This window comes from Mesoplodon mirus (genome assembly GCF_964341445.2).
Source record: "Mesoplodon mirus genome assembly, chromosome: 2".
In the NCBI taxonomy this organism is placed as follows: domain Eukaryota; kingdom Metazoa; phylum Chordata; class Mammalia; order Artiodactyla; family Ziphiidae; genus Mesoplodon; species Mesoplodon mirus.
Genome location: NC_138977.1, coordinates 81,157,712 through 81,183,250, shown reverse-complemented (window position 1 = coordinate 81,183,250; position 25,539 = coordinate 81,157,712). Strand labels below are relative to the sequence as shown.

Here is a 25,539-nt window from a genome sequence, read left to right as displayed (position 1 = left end):
AAAAAAGGTTACAAAACAGTATGTACAATAAGATTCAGATTTTTATTCTAAAAACATATTTTTATTCTATACTTACCTAAAATATACTGGAAGGATACTTCCTCAAATTGTTAATGGTTATTATTTTGGGGTGGCAGGGTAATTTGTCATTTTTGTTTTTCCATTTTTGCTTATCTCTATTTGCTCACATCTTAGTGGTAAAAATAGTAAATAATATGGGAAAAAACTCATTAAAAAATTAGATCCAAAGATTCTGAAGAGTTCTATCCAGCTGTCCTCACCTCTTGCACCCTGTTGATTATAATCTCCAAACCATTCTTCACATCTACCACAGTAATGAGTTTTAGCTGGACACACAGCTACCCAGGCAGAAACCACAGCTGTGCCTCCTTTGCTACTAGTTGTGGCCATGTGACTAGGTTTTCAACAATGGCACGTGAGCAGAAATGATACATGCAACTTGTGTTATTTGCTTAATGTCCTCCCTTTTCTTTCTTTGGTCCTTCCCATAGGCTAGAATGCAGAGGGGGAGCTGAGGAAGCTTTGACCATAAAGAAATAATAACACCCTACAGGATGGAGAAACAATATGGAAGGAATCTGGGTCTCTGAGGGAACTTGTGTAGCAGAGCTACCTGTCTGCCCTGGGCCACTTCCCCATTTGTTAGGTGACAGAGAAATAAACTTCTATTTTATTTGAGCCACTATATTTCTGAATCTCTTTGTTATATTATCTTAGCCTATTCTCTACTAATATATTCCCTAAAGTTAAATGCACAAATTATATGGCTCTGTGCATATGAGTGATTATGTGGGGTGTGTATGTGTATCATTGTTTTCATGCCTAATATATCGTAATTCTAAAAATGTAAAACTTCACTATCCAGTTCCAACTAGATGAAAATAAAATAAAAGCAATAAGTGTCATAAAAGGTTCTTTTGCCTTAAAAATCTGGACTTATAAAGACCAGTTGTGCAACTGTAATGCTCAACATTTTTCCTAAGCTGATTCTTTCTAGGAACTAATATGATTCCAATAAATTCCTATTCTGTTTAAACCAGCCATTTTCAGTTGCTTAAAACTAAGAACACTGATTGATACAGTGTACAGACAGGTTTTAGAGGGTTCACGAATTCCTTGAACCCCATATGAAATATTTAACACACACGTGCACATATGCACATGTATGTGCACACACATATACAGACGGTTTTCTGGGGAGAGGTTCCATGGCTTATGTCAAGGGAATCCATGATATGACTTGGGCATACATATGTGAGGGAGGACACTGCAATACATCCTTCCCAGATACAAGTACAATGTAGCTGAACTTCTTTGCCATCTCTGGAAGCAAAATTTTTTTCATGTGGAAACATATAAGATTTTAATTTTAAAGTGAACCAGAATTAATAGAATGGTTCAAACAAGGAGATACAGAGACAACCTAAAGACGGTCAAGAAAAAGGAGATAGCACTTGAGAAATGGTATATTATGAAGATAACCCCTTGTTGGAAGAGAAGGACCTAAATGCATTCAAGATGAGTCAAAGAATAGCAAATCAACTGACAAGGTGTAGAAGAGTTCAAGGGTATCTGCAGTTGAAACACAGAGTAGCAAACAACGGATAAGACAGATCGGATGACTGTGGGTAAAGGGTTGTGGGTGTGTTGAGAGAGATTATACCTGTATGCCAGCCAGGGTTGGCTTTTTCAAGAACCAGGCTGAGAAAATTAGTTGAGGAGAGAAAGTGAAACTGGATAGATTGAATCATTAACTGTTATGTTGATCCAAGTTGAACTCATTGATTAAATGAATAGTCACAGAGAACTGCTTACTGGTATGTGTGCATGAAATCTACATGTTAATCGTTTGGGTTCAAACTGCAGCTATTTCCAAATGATCAAGGTCAATATCAACAATGATAAGTTAGATTGATGATATGTATCTTTGATATGATGTGCTGAAAATGGTACTTTACCTTTGTGGTCTTCCTCCTTAAAACTCATTAACCCCCACCTAAGCATGAGAAAAATATCAGACAAATCCCAACTGAGTAAGACATTCTACAAAACACCTGACCACTACTCCCCAAACTGCTAAGGTCATCAAACAAGGAAAGTTTGAGAAACTGTCACAGCCCAGAGGAGCCTAAGGAGATATGATGATTAAATGTAACTGGTATCCTGGACTATAACAGAAAAAAGGACGTTAGGACATTTTCTGTAGTAGAAAAAAGGAAATTAAGGAAATCTGAATAAAGTACGGGCTTTAGTTAATAATAATGTATCATACTGGTTCAACAGTAACAGATACACCATATTAACATATTAGTAATAGGGAAAACTGGGTGTGGGCTATAAGGAACTCACTATACTATCTTTGAAATTTTCCTGTAAATCTAAAACTATTGTAAAAATATAAACTTTAGTTTTTTAAATGCAGTTTCATTTTACTTACTAATCTTGAGCAAGTTACTTACCCTTTCTGTGCCTCATTGGCCTCATCTCTACAATTAGAATGATAATAATAGCAATCTAACTCAGAAATTTGTGAAGACTAAATGAGGTAATATAGTGCTAAAATGCTTAGAACAGTGTCTCACAGATAGCAAGCACCCAACCAATATTAGCTATCATAATTTTGGGATATTTGTATAGAAGTATTTTATACATATTGACTAAAAATAGTCTGATATATAAAATATTAAACCCTAACTTTATAAACAAAGGTTGAAGTAATGAAAATTTCTCCAATATGTCAATATTACATAATTTCAAAATTGGCAAATCCAGTAAAGTGTAAACCGTGTTTAAGCTATGGTCACATGGTGAGCCACTATGTAAACCTGGCTGGCCCTGGTGAAAATTCATCCTGAGTTAAAGTCATTGGAACCTACGGCTCACATAGGTCACAACTGTTACTTAGGGTCTAAAATTCCTCATGGTATAAAAAACAAAGTTTGTATTTTAATAACAAAGTAATGACTTAGAGATGATTCCATAGGCAGAAAGTGGCTAGGCTATAGACCCAAGATCCAAGTTAAAAGATAAGAAACTTTCAAATCACTTAGATGTGTGACAGCAGAAATTACCATAAGTCGAAGGCTCAGGCAGACATTTCTCCTACTTAGAATACAACTGATCAAACATATTAGCAACATATGCTGCCTCTTAACTTCTGCTTTAACTTGTCTGGACCCACTGAAGGTGCTATGATTCTGTGTATGTAAAACCACTAAGTTGTCTTCCTTTTTTTCTAATAACTCAAAATTTCAATCTAAGTTCTGAGGTCTATGCAAGTATTATGACCGCTTAAATGAGAAATTCTTCGTATATTGTACTTCCCCACCATGTGATATCAATCTATAGTATACTCAAATAAAATGTTTACTATATATTTTATTATTTGCAAATATTATATAATGAAAATAACTATTTCCAAGTTATATACAAAATCTGATGAATATCAGTGTAGCTTCTTTTGACATTAACAGTGATAGTTTTTGATTTGTTTACAGTAGAAGGGCAAACACCTAGAGAGACTGCTTAATCAAAAAGCTGGGGGCAAATAAATTTATCCTCATAACGAACATCAAAGACTCAGAGCTGGAGAACTAAAGGAGGATGTGAGAATTAGATATATTTAATCTAGGGAAAAAAACGGAAAAGTAAAAGTATACACACAAACGACGTTTCTAAAATCTAGAATGCTTTTTACTTTTTTGCAATAAGATGTTGGGATAGAAATTTTAAACCACCAGGAATATTAAATTTCTTTAACAGATTTCCCCTCTTATATCTAAAAATCAAAGACATGTTCTCTAAGTACATTTTATTTTTGAAATAATATTTTAGAAATAGTTTGGTCACTGCAGATGTGAACTGTTCACGCCCATCTTATTATTTACTTTCTCAATCTTCTTGATTAGCATTTTAAAAACATTTATTTTAAATTTTAAAACATATAATTTTCTTATTTTTATAGCTCCTACAACTAAAAATGACAATTGTATTTTCTTGAAGTATGCACATAGCTACCTCAGTAAAAAAAAAAACAATCTTTTTCTGTCATAATGAATATTCCATCAAGATCATACTTTAATATGGACACTAAAGAATAGATTAACTTAATTTCAGTAATCATTAGCTATGCAAACTACTTCTGTTGAAGGAAGTAAATTATAGTGACCTATGTGTGTACAACCTTTCTAAGCTTATACATGTATATAAATTTTATATTCACATATGCATAATCTCTCCAGGTAGTAGATACATGTTAAGATTTTCATAACTAATGCTGGTAAACGAATGAATGTTTTGGTTTTTTTTTTCTAATTTTGTTAGAATATTCTTGATACATTGCATTGGTTTCAAATAAAAAGATGATTACTCTTTGGTTTCCCACCAAATGGGAATGGTTTTATCCCAAAAATGATAAACCCTGAACCTTTTAGTATATACTTTATTCTTTTTATGGCAACAAGTATCCAAAGAAAATACAAAACAATGAAACCATATTAATTCAAATGATCTCCAATCAAAATTATTCATGGCTCCTATTCCCTTAAAATAATGCTAAATCATGAACTAATTAAATTAAAAAAATTAAATACACTAGTTACCTATGTAAAGATATTCCCCTCTCTCCATTACACAAATGATTATACAGGACTGTTCTATATTTGTTATTATTCCAGCATCACAGTTCAGAATTCCATATTCTGAAGATTAGAAGGCGGTAAATATCCCCAAGTAAAAGATATTTGAATATATGAACTCATTTTGTCTCCATCTCTTATGATGCCTATATTAATAATAACATACAAATTACAAGTGTTATCAAAACCTGTAAAGAAATTTTAAAAGAAAAAGGATTCAGTAATTAATCTAGAAAAATAATAGGCCTTTAAGTATTTTTGAATGAAGATGAATCAGAAAGATGACTTTCAGGCCCTAACTTGTTACATAATATGCTATAGTTTTGATAGTTTAAACTGATTAAGAAGAAATTCATTTCAGAGGTAAAGCCTGGTTCCATGGGTGAAGGTGGATAAAGTCATTATGAAATTACCAATTTTTAATTTTCTCTCCTCAAACTCATTTCCCCTTCTTTTTGCCCCCTTTTCACCAGCTGACCACATCTAGCCCCTCTATGTTCCCTTACACTCTCCTGAAGGAATGTCCTTCACTTCCCTAAATAGCACAATTTTCAGAGAAGTGAAGGCAACAGGAATTAGTAGCTGTCATCCTAGAAAGAGACATGTTACTGTATTCTCTGAATTAGTCTGGAGGGCTGCAACATAGGACAAAGAGAAATAACCATAAGAAAAATATTATTGATAACTACAATGGTGCAAAAATTACTGGCAACTACAATATGCCTCTCTTCATAAAACCTTTCATTTTCATAAAAATTTTAAAATGACTCTATAATCTGTTGCAAACTAAAGTGTCATAAAAATTTTTATACTATAGAAATGTCTTCTATAGTTTTGCTATGACTATAGAAGATAAACGAATGAAGCAAAATGCAAGGCAATGATGCATAAAATTGCTACCATGTATTATTTTCAGGGCAGAGCCAGATCTATATAGGGAATACAAGATATTTCAAGATGAAAGCTATTTGTTGTCTTTATAATTTTACAGAATTAAAATCAATATTAGAACATTTTAAGAAATCCCAGCAAAAGTACCACATATACATACCAAGATATTACGTATGTGTATATATGTAGAGGTATGTGTGTGTGTGTATATATATATATATATATATATATAAAATCATAGATTTTATAAAATCATAGATTTTAAATAATAATACTAAATTATTTTAAACAGTATATAGAATATACCCCCACACCCCATTTCTATCAGTAAGAAAATAATCAACCTGCATGAACTGGAATCAGATTCATTTTCTTCTTCACTAGTGCCATCATCCACTTCTGGTCTATCCAGCCAGTGTGCACCGCCACAATCTTCTGCTGTAAACTCAAACGCAGGGACTTCAGAGGTGGATGCCATTGGCCAAGAAGGTGAATTCTGAAAATCCAGTTGGCTGGACCTTCGGTAACCAATTGACGCCAAAGGCAATTGTAGGCTACACGGATCTAAAAACTTTCTCCCACCGTTTGCTCCAGTCTGTCCTCGATTCCAAAATTCTCCCTGCTGGCTGTCAACTGTAGAATTCGGAGATGATGCTTGATGGCTAAACCACCTCCATCTGATTTTCAAAATCTGCTTCACATCAAACTCTTTACGAGAACCAGACATCCTCAGAGAAACCAAGTGATCGTCTAGGCAACGGGCAAAAAGCACTGCACAGAGATTTGTGCATCCAACCAAGACAAGAGAAGTATATGCCCTGTTGTACACAATAAACAAATTGAAAGGAAAATAAATCACACTCACATATATATCTACATTTACTTTTATACCAATATATCAGATTATAGAGAACAAAGGACAATGAAAAAAAGATGAAACACGGTGGAACATTCCATTCAATCAGAGCAAACTCTCATCCACCTATCCTGAAACAGCTAGACCACTGTCCCCTACTCTCCTTTCCCTTACTGACCATTAGCTCTCACAAACACTGACAGCATTCATTAAAGTCCTTTTAAACACAGAACACCACCCCCTTTTCTTAAACCACAAACGACAGTGACAGAAAGCACTATCCCATCGCAGTGTCTCAGTCTCTGCTGCTTAGTATATTAACTCTTTTATTGCTGAAACAAGAAATGTATGCCACAGCATTTTCCTTTGTACTTAAAAATCACTGTAAAACTAAAATGTTCCTATTTTTATACTAAGTTCCTAAATGAGATATCATAAAACAACATGTTGTTTTAAAGTTTTTTTAAATTACATGAGTTATAGTGATTTTCAAGCTGGCTCTTTGGATGCGGAGTCAGGAAGAAGGAGGAATACAAAGGTGGGGTTCCCGTTCACTGCTCTCCACTTCTAACTTCTCCCTTCAGGAAAGGAGTGTGTTTCATTAATACAGTAAGATCTGGGTAACACTTCATCTGAGCAAAGAATATTTAGAAGACTAAGAAGAAAGAAAAAGTCTGAAAACTACAAAGGATCAAAGTATGACAGTACTTATTTTTTCTCAAATAAATGACCTGAAGCCCATATTGCTCTGTACTTAGGATTGAGCCACTCTGAATTACTTCAATAGCCAAATTTCTATGACACTACTTAGGAAAAGGAAAGTGTGGCTCAAGAAAGCTACCTAGGACTGGGATAGGATTATTTCTTCGGTATATAAGTACCCTGATGGTGCCCTCTGTTGTTGGCAAAACGAAGCAATGGTCTGAACATGGTTACAGCTAAGGAGAACTGATAAAGCAAATAAAAATCTATCAAATGCAATCAAATTTTAAAATATTGAATGATTATTGTGAGCAAGACACTCTATAGGCATTATGGGGGAACAGATACATACATCTTGGTTCCTACCCTCAAAAATAATTAAATCGAGTTACTGAAATAACAAAATTGATAACTTAAGTATAAGAAATATTATAACGCTGCAGTATTAGCATTTTGTCATCTACAAAAACAGAGTTTGAGTTTTCAGGGTGCTCAATATCTAGTGCTATATCAAAATGATAAATGACAAAATGACAAATAAATGACCCAAAAAAGCTGCTTTGGAGGCTTACAAAAATATTGTGAGGTACATCTTAACCTCACACAGCTCTTTAGGAGAATAAAAATTATTGAGAGAAATAAGAATAATAGGCATGAAAAGCCATATATAATTTTGTGCCAAATACTGTAGGACAAACCATAAATACTATAAGAAAGAGAAAGGAGATATCAGGATGGTGTGGAGTGCTATGGGCCAGTTTCATTAGGGAGAAGGCTTCTAAGAATAGTAAGAAGTTTTACAGCCAGAATGATGAAAGACTTTATAAAGGAAGAAAGATATTAACAAAGCATGAAGTGAGCATACTGACAAAGAAAGAGGGGGGAATATCAGTTTGGTCAGCCAACCAGAAATACCTAATTAATATTAAGGAGTAATAAGAGATAAATTTGGATGCATAAGATGACATAAAATGCCCTGAACACACATCAAAGGTGTAAAGGTTAGCAGGCAATGTTTTAGAAAATTAATTTGGCAGTAGTATGCAGGATGCATTAGAGAGTGAAAGGACACCATTCCCTCTCCTCTCGCCTCTGTCAGACTCCTTTTATCAACACCCTTCTAACTCCACTCTACCTATCCAACTTTGTTTCTAACTATTTTGCAAATGGACACACTGCTTCATCAGTTAAGACAGAGTCTACTGTGCTTCCTGTTTTACATGCTGTTTGTGTCCCAATTTCTCTGGTTTTGAAATCCCACTCATCCCTCAAGGTTTAGCACAGATACTGCTGCCCTTAGAAAGGCTTCTCCAATTACTCTAGCCTTGTGGTTCTCAACAAAGGTAGCACCAACCCTCTGCTCCCACACCCCAGAAAGGCTTCTGGAAGTAGGGGGCATGGATTTTTAGTTGTTGGAATGACCAGAGAGGGCTATGGGCATTGAATGGTCAGGGGCCAGAGACGGTAAACATCTTGCAGTGCATGGTATAGACCCACACAATGAAGAAATGCCACTGTAGTACTACACAATGACCTTGCCATCACGGTCTTCATGCAAATAAGTATCTACCAAGCATTTACATGTTTAAGGCACCACAAGAGGTAGAAAAATAAATAAGATCTTTCTTTAAAGAGGGCTATACTCTGGTGGAGAAAAGGATAATTAAATGAATATTACAAATAAAGAATACATTTTAATATATATAATTTTATATAAATATTATTTCAAATTTTAAATTCAATCTGTCAATATGAGAACAATTACCAGAGAGTCCATTTACACTGTGCCAGCTCCAGAAGCTAACTTTAATTGTTTTGCTGTTTGGTTGATTGGTTGGAGCCTGAACACAAGAGTGGACTTCATTAAAGACCACTGAGATGGGCTTCCCTCGTAGCACAGTACATAAGAATCCGCCTGCCAATGCAGGAGACACAGGTTCGAGCCCTGGTCTGGGAAGATCCCACATGCTGCGGAGCAAGTAAGCCCATGCGCCACAACTACTGAGCCTGCGTGCCACAACTACTGAAGCCCACATGCCTAGAGCTTGTGCTCCGCAACAAGAGAAGCCACCGCAGTGAGAAGCCCGTGTACCACAATGAAGAGTAGCCCCTGCTTGCCCCAACTAGAGAAAGCCCACGTGCAGCAATGAAGACCCAATGCAGCCAAAAATAAAAAAGTTTCAAAAATTTATTAAAAAAGACCACTGATATGCAAGACATTTCCCAATATAGAGAAGAAATCCAAAGACGTGAACGTTAAAACGTTGAACCATGCCTCCACTCCCAAGAGGGGCCAAAGACTCTCTTCACCAAGATAGTGAGATATACATTAAATAAATACCTCTTTAATGCAGTAGCTCTTCGGAGTAGGCTAGAGATGCAGGTGGGAGATTAGCCACTGAAATAGGCTTTCTGATTTTAAAGGGATACTAGGATCTTGGGTTGACAAAGGCCAAGTAGCAGCCTTTAACCACTGTTGTAATAGTCATGGATTTGGTTACATGCATACATACATACATACACATGTATATACAAAAGCTCACCACCACCCCAACCTTTTGTATCGGTGGACTCATACTGCGTGCTATTTTTCACTGAGACACTTATTTTGTCAATCTTCCTCCTTCTTCCTGGTAATCAGTGTTGACAGCTTGGTGTACAGCCTTTCACACCTTTCTCTTTGTTTATAAAACTCATATCCAAACTTATATACACATATATAGGAGCTTTTGTTATTGTTTTATAAAAGAGATCATACAGTATACATATTTTTGGCATTGTGCTTTTCCCACCAAAATTATATACATGGAAATATAAACTAATAATGATCTTTTTAATAGTTGCATAATATTCCATAATCGTAAAACACAATTTATTAAATTACTTCTTTGCTAGTGGGAATGCAGATTGATTTCAGGGTTTTTTGTTTTATGTTATTAAGATAATGTTAAAATAAACATCCTTGTAAAGCTTTTGTGTCTCTGGAATTTATTCACAGGAGTGGAACTGCTGGGTTGCAAGTATGTGCATTTTAAATTTGAAAAGATAGTTTACTTTTCTGGAATTTACATTTTCAAAAGTAAAGTGAGTGTATCCTTCTCATTCATTTTCACAGGCCCACCAGTCAACAATAAGTATTATAATTCTTTATATTTCTAATATGAGTCCTCTATTATCAACATCATTTTGATATAAACCACCCTTTTCCCACTGAATTGAGGTATTATTTTTGTTATGAATTTTAAAAATTCAGGATGCTAATTCTGTTGCACCATTTGTCTATTTTTATGCCAATATTAGTGTTTTAATTACAGTACATTTACAATATGTTTATTATTTGTTAAAGCAAGTTCCTATCTCCACATATATTCTTTTACAATAAATTTTAAACTAATTTTGAATATGTACTCTTCTATATATACTTTAAAATAATATTACCCAATCCTCTCAACAAAAATCTCCAACCCTAGGGACTTCCCTGGTAGTCCAGTGGCTAAGACTCCATGCTCCCAGTGCAGGGGGCCTATGTTTGATCCCACATGCTGCAACTAAAAGATCCTGCACACGACTGGCACAGCCAAATAAATAAATAAATAAATATTTAAAAAAAAATCCAACCCTACTGAGATTCTAATTGGAATTGCATTAAATTTGTGTATTAATTTAAAGATGATTGGCATTTTATGATATCAAGGCTTCACATCCAAGCATATGTCTTTTAGTTTGTTCAGATCTTATGCTCAATAATAAGATTTTTAAATCTTTTAACTATAGGTCCTGTGCCTTTCTTATTAAAATTTTTATCATGTTCTTTTATTTTCTCTTTTTTCACTGTTGTAAATGCAATAAATTTTTTCTAGCATTTCCACATGGTTATTGCCATTATAATAAAAGTATTAAGTACATTTATCTTATATCCAGTCCTTTTATCATACTTTCTCATTAGCTATGATATTTTTAAAAGTGTTCATTTCTTGATAAGTTAGAGGCAACTTTGAGACATCTAGGTTGAGATGTCAGGTAGCTGGATAAATGTTCCTGGAGCTCAGATCCAAGCTCCAAGGAACTCTAACAGATAAAGGCAAAGGACACTAAGAAGGAACAACCAATGAAGTAGAGGAAAATCAGCAGCCTATGGTGTTAGGCAAGTCAAGGGATAAAGGTGTTTCAACCCAAAAGCCATGGTCACAATGTCAAATGAGAGGTCAGGTACCACGTGCAAAGAAAAATGTCCACTGGAATTGGCAACATAAAAATTTTGCCAAATAAGATAGGAGCAGTTTCAGTAAAGGGTTGGGGACCAAAGCTAGACTGCGGCGGGTTGAAGAGTTAACGGAAGATGAGAAATAAGAGAGAGTATGTACAGACAACTCCTCCAGAAAATTCTGCTCAGTAGTGAGGCTGTGGAATGAGATTACAGCTGGAAGAGTTGAGGAATCAAGGCAATGGATTTGTTTTGCCTGCTTGTTTATTTGTTGATTTTAAAAAACACAGAACATATTAGAATGATGAGAATGATCCAACAGGAAGGTGAGACTGATGATTGCAGGCGGAAGCACTGGAGCAAAAAAAGTGAAGACTTTGATAATAGAAAAAGGAATGGCACCTAAGCACAGTGGATGGCTTGGATAATCATTGTAGGTGGGATATTTCCTCTACTGTAAGATTTATGACTTTCTAAATGCATTGATTATTTAAAAAGGAAAGAAAAGACATGCACTAGTCAGTCTATTCAAGTTGAAAACCAAATAAGCCCTCTAAAAGGAGTCATGAAATAATAAAGATTAGAGGAGAAACTAAAGAATTAAGAAATGAAATGATAGAATTGGAGATCTAGCTCTTTAAAAATTTGCTGGTACTGATGAATTGGGAGATTGGGATTGACATATATACACTAATATGTATAAAATGGATAACTAATGAGAACCTGCTGTATGAAAAAAAAAAAAAGAATCCACCTTCCAATGCAGGGGATATGGGTTCGATCCCTGGTCAGGGAACTAAGATCCCACATGCTGTGGGGCAACTAAGCCCGCACACCTCGACCACTGAGCCCCTGTGCTCTAGAGCTCACGTGCCACAAAAAAAAAAAAAAAAAAAAAAAAAAATTTGCTGGTATCTTCTCTTACCTTCTAGCAAGTTCAATCAAAGAAAAAACAAATTAGAACTTAGGATGAGGATAACATGACCATTCAAATAGAATACTTAAATAAAAGACTTAAAAAATAAAAGATCACTATTGCAACAAAAACTTTAAATGTCATATTGAGTAATGGAAATGATGATAAATGGAGAGAATTTAGGTAAGCAAAGTTGGAAAATACTCCTCAAAGACAGAATTTGCTCAAAATCTTTTATAGCTAGGTCTCTAACAATTTTCGCCTAAGCTTAAGCCTGTCTAACTAAGCATGGGTATTTTGGGGAAAAATCTTTACTCTAACAACATACATTAAAAAATGATCTATTGATAAAGTAGCTTGTTATAGCCCCCTGATAGAAAGGGGTTTACAGAAATATTTCCCGGCTTTAACTGAATTCTTGGGCCAAATACTTGATGAAAAATATGTAGTAAACTTAAGCATTAAGGTTTTCATGGCATGGAATTCAGCATTTATTTAAATAACACTTTTTCTTCTGTCCCATCAACTTTTACTATACAATATAATACTGTTTCACTCAAAAATTTATGCATTTCTGATGAGAAGTGCTTCCTAGGGTAATTATTTATGAAAGAGCAATACATACTAAAAGGCATTACATTGTTAAATTATCAAAATGGTTTGCACAGGCTACTCTATATAAATTAGATCCCTCATCATTCTCTATCCCCTTGACCCTCTTGATTTTTTTCACAGCACTTATCACCCCCTGGCATATTAGATGCTACTCCCTTATCATTATCTTTACCCTCACCACAAAGTTAGCTGCAGTACAGCTTTGTGTGACTTGCTGCTATAGCCCTAGCACTTAAAACAGTACCTGAAAGACAGGTGCTAAATAAATATTTCTCTAATGAATGAATGAATCCAATAACTATAAGAGCAATAATAAAAGATATATACTTATTATGTACATTTTTGAAATTATAAAATAAACTTAAGGGGCTTCCTTGGTGGCGCAGTGGTTGAGAGTCCACCTGCCGATGTAGGGGACATGGGTTCGTGCCCCTGTCCGGGAAGATCCCACACGCCGCGGAGCGGCTAGGCCCGTGAGCCATGGCCGCTGAGCCTGCGAGTCCGGAGCCTGTGCTTCGCAACGGGAGAGGCCACAACAGTGAGAGGCCCGCGTACCGCAAAAATAAATAAATAAATAAATAAATAAAAATAAATAAACTTAAGAACCAAATGTTAAAAGAATATTAGAAAACATTTACCTCTGGTGACAAAACCTTTTTAGTATTTTTTCAACTTAAGAAAAAAAGCACAAAATATTACTCAAAGAATTTCTCTTTTCTATTTCATTCTTTAGGCATAAAATTTGTATCACTTTGAAATCTACTGGCTAAACAGCAGATATGTTTTCAGACTGACATTTCTTTCTTCAAACTGATTATCAAATTATATTCTGTACCTCTTTCTTGTTTTAACAACATTGCTTTACTTAAATTTGAGATACAAAAGCTCACACAGTATTTAAAATAGGTGTGTCAATTATGAATACATTTTTTAAATGTAATTAAGAAATCCACATGCAATTTCTGCTTCAAAACTTCTGAAATGTTAGTTTGTGAATTTAAAAGATGAGATTATTCAATATGACAATAGCAACACTGAGATGTCACTATGATAACTGCAGATGAGCTCACTTCAACAGTATGGCTTTTAAAGCTATGGCTTCACTCAACAATTTAAATTACAAACATTTAGTAACTGGTTTATATGTGTAATCATTATTATACAAACCTCTCTTCACATAATTTTTAAGAAAACAGTATTTGTTTTCTGAGTAATCAATTTTAATGAATCTATTCCTATAGTTTTAAGTGTGTACTACATATTGCATAAAACACATTAAGAATTAATTTTACTGTACTAACTTAGCAGCACTTCACCTCCCCAATTTTCCCCTCAACTATAAAAACAATAAGTTACAACACATGATTTCAAAGAACCCTTTAAAGTTTGATAATTCCAGGACACTTTTTTTTTTTTTTTTTTTTTGCGGTACGCGGGCCTCTCACTGTTGTGGCCTCTCCCGTTGCTGAGCACAGGCTCCGGATGCGTAGGCTCAGTGGCCATGGCTCACGGGCCTAGCCGCTCCGCAGCATGTGGGATCTTCCCGGACCAGGGCTCGAACCTGCATCCCCTGCATTCGCAGGCAGATTCTTAACCTCTGCACCACCAGGGAAGCCCTCCAGGACACTTTTAAAGCTCTGTCAAATTAGGTCTTTTATGAGAATTTGGCTTATTTTAAAAATTTGAAGACTGATATAATTCCACTAACATTTAAAAATGTATGGCAGCAGGGCTTCCCTGGTGGCGCAGTGGTTTAGAGTCCGCCTGCCGATGCAGGGACACGGGTTCATGCCCCGGTCCGGGAAGATCCCACATGCCGCGGAGCGGCTGGGCCCATGAGCCATGGCCGCTGAGCCTGCGCGTCCGGAGTCTGTGCTCCGCAACGGGTGAGGCCACAACAGTGAGGCCCGCGTACCGCAAAAAAAAAAAAAAAAAAAAAAGTATGACAGCAGAAAATGTCAGTCAAGTATTTACCCAGGTTAGGAAAGATTTGAGATTTAATTTTAACTTTAATTCCAGAAACAGATATTCTGTACCTCTTCCCCAAACTCATTAAAAGCAAACATTATAAATGTAAAAAAAAAATCCTGTATTTATATAAACTCAACAAATTTTGCTATAAGCAGAAAGAACTCAAAGATGAGAAATATAGACAGTAAAATCCATCAGGGCAGGGGCCACTATATCTGTAACAACTTGTATAGTGCATGACATTCAAACTTTTACTGAATTTAAACCAAAGAATAAATGAATAAATTAATGGAACAGACCTTGAAAGATCTTAAAATATAGCAGGAGAGGGTTTTGAATGAAACCCTTACTAATTATCAAGAGGTAGGTATGTCCTTTATTTGGGAGAGGATGAGGTTCTTGAGTTAAGAATTTTGAGGTATACCTCAAAAAAATTAATTTGGTAAGTGAAGAATGGATTTGTGAGGGAAGATGCCATTGGTAGGAAAATCAGAAAACTCTTTGAGGTCAGAGGATAGTAACCCTGGCAGGCAACAATGAGATCTGAAAGTGGGGTGGCTGTTAAAGATACTACAAAAACAGGCCTGATAAAATGTCTGTGGCAAATGGACAGGAAGAAGTCAAAGACGACAGCATTTTCAAATGTGGGTGGCTGCAAGAATGGTAATATTAACATAAATAAGGAAGTAAGAAGGATACAGTTTCAGGGGGACTGAGTGTAGCTTTAGACAAACTTAGCTTTAATTATTTACTTGGCAACAAAATAGCTAGGAATATGGAGTCTAGAGCCATATTTAGCTTATAGTTAAAAATCAATCTACAATCTATTTAAGAAATCAGAAACTTAAAGTGTGGATAGATGAATCCTGGGCTGTTAACATTGGGTATCTTTGCATTCTTTCCACTCGTTACTACAAACACATGGCATCAAAATTCTCTTTTGTAATAAAAACAAGCTTAGAAACACACTCTGAAATCCAAAATTAAATTTCTAGCACAATGCTAAACCTTTCACTCTGTTAAAAATATTTGGGAAATATTTCTGATTGAACAGTAAATGAAAATTAAAAATAAGTATTGAATTTAAATTCAGCTGTAAAAAGCTAAGAGATTTAGTTTAGCTTTGTAAGTTACACGGTAGATTGAAAACAGCAGTTGAGAACTCTCCTATACACTGAAAACTGAAGACTAATTTCATGGTAATAGCCATCTAATACAAGGATTTTATTTCTTTGTGTACCCTAAAAGTATTGTGATATATACTTATATGAGATCAAGGTGAAAAAAAATGAGTGGGGTAAATTTTAACCTTTAAACTAAATTATGTCTCCTTGCTATATGGTCACATAGCATTCCAAACTACTAGCTCAGATAATTCAATAATCTCACTGGGCTTCCCTGGTGGCGCAGTGGTTGAGAGTCCGCCTGCCGATGCAGCGGACACGGGTTTGTGCCCCGGTCCGGGAGGATCCCACGTGCCGCGGAGCGGCTGGGCCCGTGAGCCATGGCCGCTGAGCCTGCGCGTCCGGAGCCTGTGCTCCGCAACGGGAGGGGCCACAGCAGTGAGAGGCCAGCGTACCGCAAAAAAAAAAAAAAAAAAAAAAAAACCTCACTGGAATTATTTACTTAATGTCTGCCTTCTTCCCTAGACTGGAAACTCTATGAAGGTTACAGAAAAGGACTACGGCTTTTGAAGCACTTACAATACAGGAACTGACATTCAATTTTAAAACTGCAATACAGCATGGTAAAAATATACAGGGGCAAGCACAGGATGCTAAAATAGCTGCAGAGGTCAAAGATATATTTCCAGTTAAGCTGGAATTCTGAGTATAATAAAAGTCCCCTTGTTGGATGAAACCCATAGCTGGTCCATTAAATGAAAAAGTTAGTAAGCATAAAAATTATATTCACATATTCTTAAAGGTTTTATTTCAACTTAAACATAAATGCACATTCATTCACAAATCTTTTCATATAGGGCTAATGCCATATATTTGACGTGGGCCTCCTACTGAGTTTGGGTCCTCTTTCTTGCATAAGCCATGCTCACAATGACCCATCATCTACGATTTCCACTTATTGCTTCTATAAGTGGAGAGAGAACTTAAAAGCACTTCTGAAAGAATATGAATACAGAATCCATTAGTCCAAATGGTCTATCCACCACGAGATAAAAAACTTGTGCCAGAATGTAAATTAATGCACTGCTTCCTTCAAGGAGAAAGTCTTACCACAAAAAAATTCTCAGCTGAACCAAACAGTGTGCTTAATGATGTAGTTAATTTACATTCTGGTGTGGGCTCCTTATTTCCTTGAGAACCACTAATAGTCTAATGACCAGTTAGCTGGACCATGGACTTGAACACTTTGACAGCCTCTGGTTTAGACTTTGATGATGTTCCCCCTAGTCTTTTACAGTTATCCATCCTTCATCAAATTTGATAGCAAATTTGTTAATAATTCATTTATATTGAGATGACATCCCAAAGCAGTCAACTTAATTTTCAAAGAATGAATTCTCTTTTCCTTACATACTCATGAATTTACATGTTTACCAATGTTTTATAGTTACCATAACAAGCATAACTGTTAAAAACAGGTTTGTGAATAAAAACAACCAACTTTTGGTAAGTACCCAACTCAACAGGTAGGCACAGAGTCATGCAGGTCTGCCGTGGAGTAGCCTACTCAGCCATGAGTGATCACTTGGCCCCTGGGATCAGTAAGTACATTTTACAGAGGGAAAAGAGTGTGTTAGGTTAAAACCATGAGTCAGTTCAGAGATAGTTGGTGGGGGGCGCTTCTGCTGTCATTTTCCCACATGGTCACTTATTAGTGGTAGCCTAAGTGGTAGAGCAGAAAGAACTTGAGTCAATAATTGAGCCACTCACCAGCTAGCTGTATAATTTGGACAAATCACTTTAACTCCTCAATCTTCAGTTTTCTACTAAGATAAATGGATTAAGTAAGTAGCACGTGGAAGAACTGAGTAAGAATCTGAATTTGTAAAAGCAGCTACCACTTCCTCAGTGTGCAAATGTGCAGGGTAACACAGAACACTTTACATTGAATGGGGCATTCAGTTGTCACAGACACTTGGGCAAACGGGGGTCATTCCGCTTTCCCCTTACACGTGAGGACCCTGAAGTGAAGTGAGGCTACATGTATCTATCTGGTGAGTAGCAGGGTTCAGTTTGAATCCAAGACTGGCTCTAAAGACCATACACTGTCAAGTACATCACACTGCTTCTTGCTTTAAAAGTATTCTCATTTGCAACCCACAGCTACCTTGTTAGAAGGTAGAGTAGGTATTTACCCTCATTGTCCAAATTGGGAAGCAGACTCAGAGTGTAGTTGATTTGTTATCTAGGTTATCAAGGTTAGCTATCTAGAAGAGAGCCATAGAGCAGACTTAAATGCTTTATCAGTAAGACTGACCAAACTAAAAGCAAAAAGACAATAAGAAAAAAAGAGTACTTACCACATCACTCCTAATATAACAAAATACTAAGTTCATCATTATTGCAATTAAGTGCCAATATGGCATTTATTCACCAAGTACAAATGCCTCACAGATTTTGCCCCACTTGGCTCCCTCCCAACTTCTGTCACTATTTCTTATAGGGTGAAGTGCTGACCCACATTAACATCAAAAGTACCTTTTCATCCCTCAACTGTCTATTGGTACTAACAGCTTGTAGTAGAACAAGTTACATTTTAAAAATCAGCTAAACTAATATTATATGGCCTTTTAATCCCCAACTCATCTATAGAAGTTATCACAATTGATACTTTGAAGACCATAGCATGATTATAACAAGATATTTACTTTAAAAAACAGCCCTTTGGGGCTTCCCTGGTGGCGCAGTGGTTGAGAGTCCGCCTGCCGATGCAGGGGACACGGGTTCGTGCCCCGGTCTGGGAGGATCCCACGTGCCGCGGAGCGGCTGGGCCCGTGAGCCATGGCCGCTGGGCCTGTGCATCCAGAGCCTGTGCTCCGCAACGGGAGAGGCCACAACAGTGAGAGGCCCGCGTACTGCAAAAAAAAAAAAAAAAAAAAAAATCTTTTTCCCTTCTACTCCTAACCTTCAGCTAACTCTCTTGGCTCTATTCCCCTGGTAATCTGATGGAAGTAGGTATGTCGACTATGTTACCTGGCAACATTGCTTATAATAAAAATGATCCCCCGATTAGTAAATTTGCATCTGGATTCGGAGGAATGATAAATGAACTATAAATACCTCTTAAGAAGCCATAGCTTTGACTTTCCTAAGTGTGGTGGCTCTTGTAATTGGCACATTCCCTGTGGGGACCCTGGAAGCTAAGTCTATGGACTCCTGTAAGAGAGAACTGTCTCCTGTGGGACACAAGGATTTTTTTTTTTTTTTTTTGCTACATGAACTGCTTACGTGGCCTGCTGTGAGGATTACACCCACTGATGAGTAATATGTGATGCTGCCTTGCTGGCAAGCTGTGGTTCCTGTCTAATAGCCTTCTGAGTAAACAAGCCTGTGGTAGTTTTACGAGTCTGAACCCAAGAAGACCCATTCATTTGCACAGCAACAAGAGTATAAGCATGTCTTAGAATGACGTTCCAGATGTTCTACAATCTGAACCCAACCCCTTCCTCTTTTTTTTTTTTTAGCCTAACATGTATCCCTGTCAAATCCCACCTGATCTCTTACACAGCTTTTACTCGCCTTCCTCTGTTGTTATTTGTTCCTGGGGATCCCCTCTTCCAGGTAACATATACTACCTCTCCACAGTCCATCCCTTCAGCCGTCTGCTAAGATGAAGCTACGGACGTTTTTCAACCAAAACTAAAGGAGATATTGCATAGTAAAGAATGCCAAGAGAACTTTTCTAGAGAAGCTAAGTACACAGTTTACAGAAAAAGAATGGAAATTTATCAAGAATAAAAATAGGTTAAGTTGGTGGCGAAATATGGCGATCATGTTAAAGGGTAAAATGCCAAGTAGAGTGTCTAGACCAATTTGGAGGATAGAAAAGAACAGCGTAAAGCAGTCTATTAAGTGCTCCCTTCTTCCTGCATTATTAACCATGGGAAGAAACCAGGGAGCCCTGCATTAGCATCAAAAGTAGGTGATTTATAAGAGTTAGACAATTCAGTAGTCTGTACCTTGGGAGAGGGAGAAGGGATAGCTAAAAGGATTACAATGGAGATGGCATTTGCCAGTGTTCAGGGAGGGGATATTGTTGCCACAAGTCAGCTCTAGTTCTACCTTCTTATCCTGATTATTCTAATCAGCCTGTCCCAGGATATTTGCAAGCTGATGTTAATTATGTAGTAGAACTTTCACCAGCATCACAGGTTTCTTTCATACTAAGCTATTAGAACTGCCTCCTTTATTACAAAGTTGTCAATTACCCTAGCTTGTTATATTGATATTTTAGGGCCAACTCTATTATTTTCAAATTCTGATAGTGGTTAACTTAAGAACTAACCAAGATGTGGCACTTAGAAAAAAAGGAGTTCTTTTGGAATTGCTAAAGGCTCTAGTTAGTTTCCTTTAAGTGTGTGAACTCTTAGGTTAAACACACCCATTTAACAGCAGAATAGAGAAAACCAGTCAACAGAGAAAAAGAGGAATGAAGTATATGTGCAGAGAGAGACACTGGCAAGAAATCATATAGACCTGGAGAGGGCAAGCAGCCCAGCTCCTAACTTTCTGTTATTGATGCCAGTTGCCTCTGAGACTCAGCTGCACTTCTTGCCCTTGGATTCTTTGACATAAAGCTATATCCTTTTTCTAACAAAACACTCTTTTTGCTTAAATTAGTTTAAATAATTTTCTATAACTTGTCACCAAATAATCCCTAAGACCAAAAAAGATGGTTAGAGGCAAAGTGTAACGATGTATATATACATAATCAGGTTTTATCATATTGAAAGATTCTGTTAATTTTTTTTAATGTTGTTTTAAAGAGAAAGGGAAAGAGAGAGAACTCAATTATAGTTATTTTCTGTTGGGGTATAAACTTCCCATTCATCCTTTTATCCTCATGGTATCTAACATCCTGCCTCATACACCATATTTAACAAATGTTTATTGAATGGACATATAATTAAAAAATAATGAAATCCACTTGGCCAAACAGTTTGTCTAATTGGGAGTTTTCAAAAGCATTGCAGTTCCAATTAATAAAATATGTTCTTTAAATTCTCATTAGCATAATTCTACGATTTTATATATATATATATACACAAAGAAATGCTGTTTTCTATTCTCTAAATAGAATACTGAAAAACACAATCTGGATTTGATTTATTCAGATTTTGTATTAACTTGTGGTACTATAAAGTCTGCTTAGGTTGTTCTTAAGACTATTCCTGTTCTCCTCCTTCTGGGCACAAGATAGAATTGCAGTTCTCCACCTCCTTGAAGTTGGGTTGCAGTCATATGACTTGTTTGGCCAATGAAATGGCAGTAGAAGTTACTGTGTCACTTTCATGTAGAGCCTTTAAGAGCCAATGTGCAATTTATCACATCTTCTCCCCTCCTTAACAAATGTGGAAGCAGGTGTTGAGATGGAGCCTCTGACAACCTGGAGCTCTAAATGATTACTGCAACAGAGCTCTCCTGCTGACCCTACCTGGACATGTAGCCTGACTGAGCAACAAACCTTTGTTGTTTTAAACCACTCAGATGTGAGGGCTTTTGTTACCACATCATTATTTACCCTACCTGATATACTCTGAAAATCCTTCTCATTGTCTTCAGAATGGTAACATTTTGTACAGCAATGCATCATTTATAGAATACTTTCTTATAGAAGTATCGCTCATTATCCAAACTCTCAAAATCCAAACACAACTGGATGGAGTCAAATAAATTTTTGGACTAATCCCTCATTCTCTCAACCCCTCACTACTTGCTATCTGAAACTCAGAGACCAAATATATTGGGATAGGATGATATTCCTTGCTGTTCAAACTCTTGTCATCTACACTCAAGAACAGAAAAAATTTGGACAGTAAAGGATTCCTGATACATTATTTCATTTGTGCCCTTAAAGCTGTTTTTCTACTACCCAGTACCTAACTAGACTCTCAACATCTATTGAATGAATTGTGTGCTGTCATCATTCTAATCTTACAAATAAGGAAACAGATTCAGAGAGGTTCATAAACTTACTGGAAACAACCCTGCACATTAGTGGCACAATCCCAGATTTTCTGGCTCCAAACCCCTTTCCATTATGTACCATGCTTTCCAAGAAGATCTCTTACAGCTACAGAATTCTAGGATTTGATAGTAATAGTACCAACAGTGTTTAGGATAAAAAGTAAATGTTAATGACATATTTACATCCAAGAATAATAAAAGTCAACCTTTAAGGAGTTCTACTTGCCTAAACCTAGTTTAATTCAAGACCCCGAGTACCCTGAAGCACAAAACAGGAAAAAGTTCTCGAGATCATTTGGCAATTTGCAGAACAACGAGGAACTATAAAAGGACTCCGGGGAAAAGTAGCTTTTTTCCTTTGATATATAGTATTTAAAAATTCTGACTTTTAGGGGCTTCCCTGGAGGTCCAGTGGTCAAGACTCTGCACGTCCAACACAGTGGTCGAGGGTTTGATCCCTGGTCAGGGAACTAAGATCCCACATGCCGCACAGCCAAAAAAAAAAAAAAAAAAAATTCTGACTTTTAGATTATCTTCAGTTTGGCTCTTAATAAACTGGCTAACTTCAAACCCTTTGCTCTCTAATTCTTATCAAACCTCAGCTGTAAGAAATATTCACAAAGAATCACCTGAAGGGGCCTGCCCTGGAGGCATAGTGGTTAAGAATCCGCCTGCCAACGCAGGTGACAGGTGTTCAAGCCCTGGTCCGGGAAGATCCCACATGACGCGGAGCAACTAAGCCCGTGCGCCACAACTACTGAGCCTGCACTCTAGAGCTCATGAGCCACAACTACTGAGCCCATATGCCATAACTACTGAAGCTCACGCGCCTAGAGCCAGTGCTCCGCAACAAGAGAAGCCACCACAATGAGAAGCCTGCACACCGCAACGAAGAGTAGCCCCTGCTCGCCGCAACTGGAGAACGCCCAGGCGCAGCAACGAAGACCCAATGCAGCCAAAAATAAATAAATTAATTAAATAAAGAAAAAAAGAATCACCAGAAGGATAGGCAATCCACCCATTTCTACAGGTTCAGTGGTTCTCAATTTGTGTTCCATAGTCAAATAATTTTGGAAAAGGTCACACAATACATCCCCCTTTAAGACAGTAAACTTGAACATTAGCCAAGAAATTGAGAAAAAAAAACTATTGAAATTTGTCTAACCCAGTTATCTCAAACTTATTTGAGCTCAGAATCTTATTTTAAGAAATAAACTACTAATTTCTGATGCCTAAGAACACAGTTCGGGAAATACTGTTCTAGGTAATTCTAAACGTTATGAATGGATCAAGTTAAGCCTTCAGAGAACTCACCTTTAGAGTCTTACCACTGTCCTATACCGAAGAACACTGTTATCGAAAATTCATCAGTTCCTGTAGGGATATTTTAGAGCTGTTGTCAACTGCATCACAACAATCTTCCTTTTTATTAGGGCCCATGAGAAAATGTTCCTCTCAGGCCTCATTACTAGAAAATGTCGTGCTTATGAAGGAGAACTGGTTTGTTTTTATCTTGGAATTAGAAACACACTGAAACTTATTTTATTCCACTCTCTCTTTTTTCCGCCTGGCTGCTAGGGAAGCCCAGAGCCAAAACTGTGACTCACCTCTAGTACAGGATCTTATGCACTTGGTGTTATCCTACCCTTGACTTTGTAGTCTTTTTTTCCCCTGCTTTGCCTCAATTTTTCTCATTTAGTTTTGTTTTACCCTACAATACCATATGGACACCAAGTTGCTTCAAATCATTTTTGAAACTATTGTATATACTAAGTCCTATTTTCTTACAATTTCATATTGATATCTCCCTACCTGTCCCATTACCCCAAAATGTCAGTGTCACCTTTGTGTAAAAGTATCCACATAGTTATGACAAGCCAATAGAACATACACATTCACAATATAATCAAATTCTCAACGCTTAAACCAGAAGAAAAGTTACTACTGTTTTTTCAGAGGTCTAATACCAAAAAGACTTATTAAACTCTTTTCGAAACGGAAGGACAACTACCATTTATTGGGTACCAGTAACTGCTAGGCACTTAACACACAACAGTTTCATTTTATTATTATTATTTTTTTAAAGAAGCAAGGACATTGGCATATACGTGATCCCTGGAAAGATGCACAAGAAACTGGTAATACTGGTGGGTGGGGCGAGAGACTTTGTGTATCTCTTTTGTACCGTTTGAATTTTATGAATCTATTACTCAAAAAAATTTTTTTTAAAAACGGAATGATAATAAAGTCGGCAGAAATGCTTTACTCTTTGATTCAAAAAACTTTCTTCGTCAGCTTTTGATCCCTGCGTATGCACTGAAACGCCTAAATGAAAAAGTTTCAACCAGACACGCCGGTTTTTATTGAAATAAAGTCTCTTTCTGATTCTCCACACTACGGGGCTGAGGCAGTTATATACTTAAAAACTTAGATTATAATCGCCTGCGGGTAACAATGAAAAAAAATTCGATATGGTTTCCACTTTGTTTTACTGGTAGAATAGGACGGGGAGGAAGCACTGATTCTGGACAGCAGCCTACGCCGCAGCAGGCCTGCCACAAACGCCGCGTCCAGAACTTTGCACAACTCGAGGGCGGCCCAGACGCCGCTCCGGACTCTCGGCTGCGCGGCGGGAGACTGGGCCGGGGTTCGAGCCCCGGGTGCGGCTCGGGGAAGTCCCCGCCTGGCCCACCCCTCCGGACCGAAACGCCCCGGGGCCACCTCCCCGAGGGCCCGGCCGGAGTCGGGCAGCCGCGGCCGGGCGGGAAGCTCGCGCGGAGACGGGAGCGGGCCTCTGCGCGCGGCCGGCCCGCTGCGGCCCCATCCCCGACGCCGAGGAGAAAGTCGCACTTACCGCGTCGGGCTCTGGAGGCGCCCAGTGGTCACCGCGGGGCGGGGCGGCCAGGCGGGAGAAGGAGGGAAGGCGGGGGACGGGGGCCGGCGGGCCGAGGAGAGGGATGCTCGGCCCCTCGGGCGCCCCCAGCCCCTTCCCGGCAGCCTCACCCCCGGCGCTGGCCGGCCCGGAGCGAGCCACTCCGCCTCCGTCAGGCCGCACCAGGCCAGTGGAGAGAGAAATTCGTCTGGCAGCCCCGAAGGGGGGCGAGCGAGCCAGCGGGGGGAGGGTCGGGGGCCGGTTCGCCCGTCAGACCGGGCGCGGCGCGAGCGGCTGCCCGCCCCGCCCCCTCCAGCCAGGCTCCGCCCCCTCCTCGCCGGCCCGCCGACCCCGGGAGACCGCCGCAGCCAGCCGGTTGGCGGTTTCCCTTGCCCCCGGAGTGGTGCGCGCCGACGGCCTGGGCCCGGGGAGGGAGAGGAGAAGGAGGAGGGGCGGGGAGTAGAGGGGAGGCAAGGCCGCAGGCTGCGGGGAGGGGAGCTTGTGGGGGAGGGGGACGTCAGGCTGGGTGGGGCTCTGGGGGGAGGGGGCGGGGCGTGGAGGACCTGACAAAGATTCCGGTTGTTCCCCGCCCCTTGAAACTGGGATAAGGGGGAATTCCTGGGGGTGGAAGTTTAGGAAGAGGTCCCTCTGCAGGGCTGGAAGCCGATCAGAGAGCTGGCCTGTGTTTTTTTGATTCCTTGGA

At 38.1% G+C, this 25,539-nt stretch overlaps 1 protein-coding gene across 4 annotated transcripts in view; it reads right to left on the bottom strand.

Annotated features, from left to right (window-relative positions):
- KLHL5 (kelch like family member 5) overlaps positions 1-25,264 on the bottom strand; it is a 77,100-nt gene extending 51,836 nt beyond the window's left edge. For 2 of the 4 annotated variants that reach the window (XM_082611492.1, XM_082611490.1), the window contains exon 1: positions 5,894-6,361. In XM_082611492.1, coding sequence (XP_082467618.1) covers positions 5,894-6,276 — 383 coding nt within the window. In that variant the 5' untranslated portion in view covers positions 6,277-6,361. Of the gene's footprint in view, positions 1-5,893; positions 6,368-24,818 lie in introns of those variants that run through there. The other 2 variants (XM_082611489.1, XM_082611491.1) reach the window with 2 other exon arrangements.
- Between the last annotated feature and the right edge of the window lie 275 nt (positions 25,265-25,539).